We start from the raw sequence: 10328 nt of genomic DNA on the forward strand, positions 1-10328 counted from the left end.
GACTGCTAAAGCATTTTGCGGAGTGCTGGCTCATCCCTGTTTGGTAATATTCCTCAATCTTCCAGAATTTTGGGGGGAAGATTGAGGAACCTATTTGAGGTTTCACACCCCTCCCCCATTCGAGGATACCCTATTTCCATGGGTAAGTCTTGTGTGCGCTTTGAACCGAAAAACCAACGAAATGTGGAGAAAAAAAGTGGTTGTTCCACTGGATATCATAAGGTGAATGCACCAATTTGTAAGTCGCTCTGGTTAAGAGCGTCTGCTAAATGACTTAAATGTAATGTAAATGTAAATGAGATATGTCTATAACAAAAAAACTTTAAAAAAAACTCTCAGCAGAAAATAGTTTGTTTTTTATTATAAAAAAAACAAACTGGGAAGGCTGACTGAATCAGAAATGGTGTCCTACTTGTTTATGTTTTTTGAATACTACAGCTTTGAGGATTGGGTGAGGTGTAGGGGTGCTGTCATCAGTCTTCTAGTATTTTGGAGTCATTGGTCATGTGGTAACATTTCACGAACTCTATTGGTCCAAGGCACGTGTCTTAGATACCGGACTGCAACGTCACTGGGGGGACTCGTAGCCTATTAAAAATAAGAACAAAAATCCATAGTGAAAGTATTTCAGGAGCAGTTAGCGCCTCTTTATCTACTCGTAGTTTAGTAGTTGAAGCATCAAGATTGGATTGGTTCTGAAAGGGGACTACTACTATTCAGTATTTTAAATGGTAGTCTACTTTCTCAACAAATAGATCAATCACAGCAAGCCGGAAAAATACATTTGAAGTATGTTTTTTCTTTGTGAAAAAGGCAAGAGGCGTGGTTTTATTACTACCAAAACTAGATACTGAAAAAAACGGATTTCGTTTTTATTTCCAATTACATTGTATTTAAAAAACGCAGTGGACAAGGAAAGCTAAAACATTCATACATTGGAATTCATAATTTTGTGTGGGAGAGCGAGAAAGGTAGGCTACCAGAATTGGACATTGAGTATTTCACCATGGAAGAAGATGATAATCGCAATGGAGAGCGTCAAGATTCGGGCGAAGAATTCAACAGAGCTATTCTTCCTCTTCTTCAAGCACCTGGGAACCAGCAACCGCACCGAATCACGAACTTTTACATTGATAATATTTTGAGACCAGACTTTGGACGGCGGAAAGACGGGACTTTCAATTATGATGAGAATCACCTCAATGGACGAGAGAATAGTCCTCGCCTTCCCCCAAAATCTGGGCAGTTAGGTGGGACGGTGGCAGGGGAAGGAACATCGAATTCTCGTTCAGTCGGTGAGCCCAAAAAAGATATTGTTGGAGATGCGCCTCTCAAGCCCCGAGGAGAAATTGGAGATCAGTGCCTAAGCTCCGACTCGGATAGTTCTCAAGCCAATTCTGCACCTTCGTCGAAACCTATGCTCTGGCCAGCCTGGGTGTATTGTACAAGATATTCAGACCGACCATCCTCAGGTAAAGTATAGTATTTTCCTTGCCTTAGTATAAAGTAAGAATAGGAATACCATGAACCATTGGATCACTTGTGCAATATAAACTGACTCAGTGAACTAAACAAGTCAAAATATAAACCTGAAACCATCTCCTGCAGCCGCATTATACAAACATAAAAACTATCCCTTTGTGTAGCCTATATTAAACTATTTGTCCGAAACTTTTAGGAAATGAATAAAATAATATTCTAATTATTTTTTGGTTGCCAATTAATGTTATTATTATTATTATTTTTTAATCCATAACGACAAGGAAGATTTCGATTGACCTAGAATTCTGATTGGATGATAATGGCGGTTACAAACCAAATATTATGCATAGGCCTACTATAGGCAATGTTATCGTATTGTTACTGTTATTATAAGTATCTCCTTAAAAATATTTGTCAAGTCATGCAATTATTATCAAGCTGACAATTCCGTTTGAGTAGCCCTAAAAAAGAAAACAATGAAAAGGATGAAAAAAATAGAAAAGTCAATACTTTTTGGACGAAAAAAAAAGATTGAAAGTATCGAAGTATTCAAAATATTGAAGTAGTTAACTTGTAAAGCAACTTTTAAATCAGTATTGAAACGTAGTTTAACGCCATTGTTCCTCACTCGTCTTTGTTAATATTTAATTAGCATATTTTTTGGACAATGGAGCAAGGCAAAAAGTATTCCATCTATATGCGAAATGACTGAGATGCGTGCAATCAGACTTTTAGAGGGCAAAGTTTCGAGAGAAAAACTGGACAGATATTAAGAATAAAAACGTCGTTTTATAATCACTTTTTACTTCCCTCCTCTGCTATATGTAGCATGTAGTTTGTCTTATTCTTAAACTATTCTCATATTATGATATTAGGCCTAGCATAAGTGTGTATCTACTGCTGCAGGATGTGATTGTCAGATCTTCCATTATGGCCTATAGCCTAATGTTTGTTATATTTTGAGCTTTTTCATATAATGTCGAAGTAAATACACTTCAAAGTGTATCAAAGTAACAATTATAGATACTGTCCGTTTTAATTTCTAGGCTATTTCATTTCTAGCTAACATCGTTTAAAATTAGCACATTGTTAAACTATATTGGAATATCCATTCAGCTATTTAAAAGCACTAACATGAAGTTAATATCGATAATATGCCATCGTCGTATAACATATAGGCCCAAATAACTCCAACTGCCCTATATTATGCATAATGGAATGAATACATTAACTTCTCTGAACAACTCGAAAATAGTAACAAAAGAAAGTTCCATTACTAAACAAAAAAAGTTACCACTGTGTTTTATGTTGGTCTCAAAGCATAGGCCTGCATGTAACGAAATAAACGGTATAAGAAACTTCATTCCAGGAGAACGGAAAAAATATACTTCGATGGAAGATAGGCCTATTGATCATAATAACATTCAGATGCTATTGTGAATCCAATAAACGTGCAGCTGCGAATCGATCTCTTATTTGGTGTAGAACCAGCCAACTCAAAAACAGTTTTATGAAATGTTCACGATATTCATTACATATTTATGAAGCTTATAAATGTAGTTCCTATGGTAACAGCGAGAAAGGGGCGCCTATACCCCCTCCCTCTAACCCCACCCCCATCAACACCCACCCATCATCCTCTCATATGCACACAAAACCCTGCACCCTTTTAGAATACTCTACATTCTAATACAATTTTAGGTCTACAGCTTATTGTGCCTATACTGGCAATTTGGCTAATATTAATACCACCACAATACTTATTCTGCTACTAATACTTGGTTACTACTGCTATCCTACTAGGTCTATTCTAGCATGTAAGAGTACTTCGAATCTGTTTTGATCGACATGATCATCATATTAATTAGTCAGGCATTAGTGATCATGTTATTGAGGACGTTGAAGGCATTATTTTTGTCTGTTTCAAAGTCTGATCATTGAATGTATTCTAATCTACAGGGCCAAGATCTCGTAAACCAAAGAAGTCGACCACTACCACGACAACGACGACGACCCCAAGCAAGGATGACAAGCGTCCAAGAACGGCCTTCACAGCAGAACAGCTCCAGAGACTAAAAACGGAGTTTCAGACTAGTCGGTACCTGACCGAACAGAGAAGACAGAGTCTGGCACAAGAACTCGGCCTCAACGAATCTCAAATTAAAATCTGGTTTCAAAACAAGAGGGCCAAAATAAAGAAGGCTACCGGGAATAAAAACTCTTTAGCCTTGCACCTGATGGCACAGGGACTATACAATCATGCCACATCATCTAAGGATGAAAAATCAGACAGCGATTGAAGAAAATATACAAAGCAATAAATAACTTTAAAGGGCCAGTGTACAAAAACACCAGCAAATATTTAAAACATGAATGACACAGGATTTTGCAATATTCTGTAGGTATAGTTTATTTTATTTTTTTATCTGTTACTTTGCTAGGTATTATTACTGCACTGTTGGAGCTAGAAACACCAGCATTTCGCTGCACATGCGATAGCATCTGCAAATCTGTGTATGCGACCAATACACTTTGATTTGATTTAAACCATTTTGTGTTATAAAACTTTTGCCATGTTCTCCCTGGAACTTTAGAATTGCTTCAGCATCAAAGTTTGTTTTGTTTTTGTTTTGTTTTTAGCTAGTTTTGTTTTTTTATCACATTTGACCGAAATAATGGAAACATGCTGATGTCCAAAGATTTGTTCTGCTGCATTTTGGAAACTGTGAATTTAAATAGCCTAAATAGTGTTTATCTATGTTTTTACGTTTTTTTATCACACTGTTTCCTTGTACTTTGATGTTCATGTTGAAAATATGCTTTCTGAGGTTCCTTTGTTTTGTGTAAAAATACAGCCTGTCTGAGTTGATATGGAGGGAACCATACGCATTAAATGATGCGTATTATCTGATAACAATGCATTTTTATATTCAAGTGCTGCATTAACTATAGCTATCTCTTGAGCATTAAAAATGAATAAATTCAGTAAAATAATTCAGCTTTGGGTACATGTATTGATATGAAACTGAGATTTGATGACAAATAAATACATAATATATTCAATAGGCCTATAAATTACTTTAAACTTGACCCAAACTATAGAAATGAGTCGAGTCATAAAATGAATGTAGCCTAACTTCACTTTCACGAAAGGACCTATCTTGAAATACCTATAGCATATAGTAAGAAAAACAAAACAGTATTTTATAAACCGAAATATTTGTCTGGTATGCAAGTGCGAAAAACGAACTTTCTTGCAAGTCTACCATTGGTTAACAATGCTATGATTCGCCCCAAAGTTCAAGTTATGCGCGCGTAGCTCATATCCAATGGTTAAATAGGGAGGAGTGGTGGGGGTGAATGACAACAATGGGAATTGAACAGATATCCATTTGGAATTATCATGGAAATGCATCCGTTTTGGGTCACTTCCACCAACAACAAAATCCAATTTAACCCCGGTTCAAATCAGGATTTCAGTGCCAAGCAAGGACCTTTAACTTTGTACCATAGGCCTATATGGAACATCTTCAATTCAATCATTATACTCTTATGAAACACTTCACCGCTGAAGTAACGTCAATATGCATCCTATATAGGTCTACTGTACAAATAATGTATCTCAAATTGTCCATGCATTCCTTAGTTTGAAATACAATTTATTGTTATTTGCAAATAACATAATATTCATATTTATAAACAATACTCAGCGGCCATATTGTTTCTCTAAAAGAAGCTCTGGAATGTTTACATAATTTATTTATCTTGCAATAACTTCTTTTTGTGAATGAAACATTTAGAAGCCTTTGCATGAAATCTGCAATCTGTCACCTGTATATCACGAGACAAAAGTTGCTGTATCTACCAAATTGTGGTCTTATGATGTGAATGATCTTTTATTGTCAATCTTAAGTGTGTGTAAATTAAAATCCAAATTTAAAACACACTTTGCCTTAAAAATTCTGTAAATGAACTTTTCTATGAGAACTGTGCTACAAAGAAATAACACATTAAATGTTTATATCAAGAATGGGCTATTGCCATTAGAGATGGTATACAACGTGAATTCACAACAGAATTTTTAAGCATATGTATAAAGAAGGACAAAGTTTTGGTTGTATTTTTCTGTCAGTATTCTTTGATATGAGACAAATGTAAATAATTTGTATCATACTGTGTAATTAACCAATAAGTAAATAAACCACAAGAATACTAAGACAAGTTTAAATCCTTTATTTTTTTTATAGTGATATAAACAACATGTCAATAATCAGAGGGCTCTAAAAGTACAGGCTGACCAATAGCCTACTATTAATTCACAAACTGCCACTCTGGGAATCATTGCTGAGGCATAAATGTGATATGGACAAGCCGCATTTATGTTGAAATAACTGAATATCAATTTGCATAACAATTACTGGCCTGTCTTGAAGGTAAATGAGACAGCAAGGAGAATTTAATCGAAGTACACAACAAATAATGCCACTTAAAAATATTGTCCTCTGATAGGCAATTGGTGGGTTTATGTATGATGCATGATCATTTCCTTGATACAAGGCCTGCCCCATGCCTCTTTCTGGATGGGCTAGCTCTCAATACACATATTGGTGGACGTGTTTTCTCATACAGAGTAGACTGCATTGTGTGATTTGCTATTTGCAGGTGGTCATCAGCTAAATAAACCTATAAAGAATACATTATTTCATGCATGGAAATAATGTATTAGACTTGTTTACAGTCTGCAATTTAAGTGGTGTTTACATAAATTACATGCTGGTAATGACCTAATAGGCCTACTTGCATTCTGGTTTCTTTGGGTTTTATTCAAACAAGCAGCATTTGCACAAAATACCAGGTAGTTATAGTTGTGTTGATTTCTTGGAAGTGGCAACAGAAGTATCCATAGTTACTGTATAATTTCCTTGTAAATACCAGGGAAAACACAAGTGAAACAGTAAATTAAAGTAACCCTACAGTAAAGTAACAGGACTGTAAAGTATTAGTTAAATTACTACAGAGTTCAAATTACTTTAAAAAGTTGCACTCTTCAAGATTAAGTATGAACAGAATTCCATCAAACTTGGTATGCAGAGATAGCATCTTGTCCCTGCACCAGGAATGGCATTTTTTTAAAACGACAATGGAAAGGACGACTGTTGGTTTCGCCAGGCAAACATAGTCTACAATGTATTTACTAAATGCAAAATACTCAAAAGAAATGTTGACCACAAAGAAAAGTTACACATAACTTGAACCAAGGTGCACCATGATGTCTAAGTTATATGCAGCAGAGTATACCTCATTTTAGTTTTACAATTGAGTAGTGGTCGGGTGACCGCCACAACTCATACCAAAGTCAAAATACAGGTTTACATCTCTAAAGTCATTGGTGCACAATGCTGAATGCAGGCCTTCTATACTTAGTATAGAGTTTAAAGAGAAATAGAGTTTAAAGAGAAAACCCAGCATCTCAAAAAGGTAACGTACTCATTTCTGTCTTCCGAAAAGTGCTTAGGTGTGCAATAACTCTGCAGTGATCTCAAAAGTGTTCTAAGAATCCTACGACAGCAATTTCACTCAGTATTCCACTCAGTTGCTATAACATTCACCTTCAAGTAATTTGCTCTGTCAAACATATCCACAGCAGAATAACAAACAGGGAATTAAAAGCTTATGGAAAAATTAAAACTAGGAGGTTCAATAGAATACATATCCTCATAAATGAGCCTTTTGACACTCGTGTTGTTTGGTTACAGAGGAGTTAGTAATCCAGAATGCTGAAAGCTATCCCATCACCAGTTTCTGACTGTAACAGTCTCTCATCAACAAAATCAATTTCCCCTCACATGCATCAACGAAGTAAGATTGATCAAATCCAGAAAAAGAATGACACCTTTTGAATATGATCATAATACAGTATACTCATGTGGATTTGAAAACTGCCATGCATAACCAAACACATAAAACTTCAGTCACCAATACAGGTCACAACATTCTGCAGTCTCAGTATTACCTGATGCTCTCAAACATGTATAGAAAGGCCCCAAAAAACAGAAAAAGGATCCAAACACAAAAGGGAGAGCTATCTGTGCGGACCATTCTCAGCATTGACCTGCTCGTCAATGCCCCAGAACCTCATCTGCATTTCTATTCTTGCCCAGCTTGTGTATGTGGAAGTAACGCCCAACGGTCACTGACTTGATGAGCTCTCTGGGTTAGAAAAGCTGGTGCCTTAGACGCTGAGCTGAGCAACTCGGTTAGTTCCTCAATGGAGTCTGTGGTCGGGATCCCCTGATGAAGGTCAAAGCCCTCGGTCACAGCTGCAGGTGGCTCATTTCCTTTAACGCATCACTTCTTCTACACCTCAGAATTCAAAATGTCCCTAAAAAGGAATCTCATTACATGATGTACATTTCTACAAAAATTCCATCGTCAAAAAGCTTGTACGTTCTCTCCTCCAACTCTCCATAACAGTGATGCATGATATCTTTTGAGCATCAAATACACAAAAAGTTCCTGCATAACTCTTCATGTTGATGAAAGTTAAAGTTTGGATAGAAAGTTGTGCCACAATTTCATTCCCTGCCTCTGGACATGAAAATGAACATGATTTCATCCGCAACATTCCAGCCACCACTTTAGTCACGAGACTTTAAGAAGGTCCACATGCAAATGCCCACAGACAATGAAGGAATAAATAGCCTGCCCTACATCTTAGTTATCATAAGTTCACATATCCCGTGTCATAAAATTTAACCTCTCCAATTGGCAGAGGCAAAGGGCAGTCTGACTCAAAAAGAAAATACATATCAGAAAAGTATTGATGTCTCTTGTGTGTCTCTCAAACAAAAGACCCATCCTGTCCCTTCCCCCCACTGAGTTATTTATCCATAGTTCTTAAATGCTTCCTAGTCAAACTTGAATATGGAATGAAGCGCTAGGGCTTTGTGGCGGAAATATAATTAAGCTGGTGAAAGATGTATAAGGTGAAGAATAGGGATGACATCAGGCCAATTTCACACTTGGCACTCGGATGGCCGGGCCCAAGCTAGGCTCTTGCCACGCAACACAGATCAAAGCACGCTGCCACTACCAAAAAGGCAAAGGAGGACTTAAGTATGCTAATCTCCAGGACAAATATATTTTAATCTTGTTAGAATACAAGTTAATGCTGCAGATCAGTGACTAAACTTTATAGAGAGTAAGGGAAATATTCACTTTCCAACATTTCTGAATGAGATGGTATTCCTGGACCATTGAAATTGCATTTAAGAAATTGTACAAATGGTTTATCATATAGTCCTCATTACCTGTGTGAAGGTTGCATTTCATCTGAGAAACCCCCTCCAGGAGTCCACTCAGCATACTGCAAAGGCACTAACATGCGTAGGAAATGAGCATTTAGTGGTCCAGTTTGCCCCGCCACTTTGAGCCCCTTGCCAACAGCACCTTGGTAACCCTTGATCTGTCATGAAGTTAAGCTCAAGCCCTAGACATCCAGAGACAGCTATGCACACAAAGCAAAGCTGACACTTTCTTAAGCCAGAATAAACTCCCAACACACAACTTCTAGGAATATGCAACAAGTTGAAAACTTTTGTTTTGAAAGAACTGGATGTGCAGTTGGGGGAAAATTCTGTAATTCCTGATGATAATCGAAATTCTATATCCTGTTAGTATTCAACTTGCCTGCTTCATAGGGTTTATTTTCAGTCACATGTAGTCAGTGGAAGTTTGACCCATACAAAGCTTGACCCATGCATTTGTTCTTCGTTCCTTAGCAAAGGAGGTTTACATTTTTTTTCTCCAAAACTGACCTAAATCTTTCCACAAATAAGTGTAGATACATGTTGGGTAAAACTTTCCAAAAATACTAAATAATATTTAGACCATAAAGCCCCAAAATACACATGTGACTATTAGTCATTATTGGATGAAGCTGTGAGGGTCATTATATGAAAAAGGAACAACATTGTCCATGAGGTTTTGCATTTCCCTGGCATATAGCAGTGTGTTCAATCTGTAGATGGTGAATTTACAACCTGTGTGCTCTGAGATATGTGTTATCACAATTTTGTAGATCATTTACCTGATTTAGGAATTTACAAACGTTTTTATAGGGAGATAATCATATCAGGCTATGTATATCTACCAAGGCTCTCCTGGAGGTTCTTTTTCCCCACTTTGCATTTTTTTTTTGTAACACTGAAAATTCTGCTTATCATCGAAAAGGGCTATTTTAGAACAACTGTTGGATCAATTGTCATAATATTTGACATACTTCCCCATATGTCAGAGCACATACTAATGTTTAAAATGATGCCACGACTGGAATTCAATTGTTAGAGACAGCAGATGATGGAACGTAAGGGGACTGCCCATTTCAAAATCAAACCTGGCATGTGGAAATCCACTATCTCCAACAGTTGAGTTCTGGGCAAGAAATGGCCTGTACAATCAACAGATTTGGAATTCTGTGACATTACAAACAATTCTAAAACTGATCAGCTGATAAAAGTGAAAGCACAAAAGTGGAAAGAAATGCTGATCCAGCTCATCTTGACATTGCCTGTAGGACGCCACGCCATCTTTTTTTGACATGGCTGCTTCCTCACAGTCCCTCAAGGCTGAGTATAGCACATTTAAACTTGGTTATTTATTTTTACACCCATCTTATCCTTATTTTGAGTGCTACTTCTTCCTCCTGCATATTTTTAGAAATGTATAATTTAGGACTTTTTGACAACAGCACCCAGCTGGAAGTTACTAGGACTACCTCTAAAGAAACACCTGACTTTCTATATCATAATACAATTCCGTGGATTTGACAACGTTAGTCCAGTATC

The 10328-nt window shown here is 36.8% G+C and overlaps 1 protein-coding gene across 1 annotated transcript; it reads left to right on the forward strand.

Moving 5' to 3' along the window:
• Window positions 1–602: 602 nt before the first annotated feature.
• On the forward strand, window positions 603–5428 carry LOC106569236 (homeobox protein engrailed-2b). The gene is made up of 2 exons (XM_014140398.3): window positions 603–1472; window positions 3442–5428. Exons 1-2 carry the CDS (start codon window positions 1007–1009, stop codon window positions 3780–3782), a joined length of 807 nt encoding a protein of 268 aa, XP_013995873.1. The 5' UTR covers window positions 603–1006; the 3' UTR covers window positions 3783–5428.
• The last annotated feature ends 4900 nt before the right edge of the window (window positions 5429–10328 follow it).

Source organism: Salmo salar, chromosome 14 (assembly GCF_965601325.2).
Source record: "Salmo salar chromosome 14, fSalSal1, whole genome shotgun sequence".
NCBI classification, from domain to species: domain Eukaryota; kingdom Metazoa; phylum Chordata; class Actinopteri; order Salmoniformes; family Salmonidae; genus Salmo; species Salmo salar.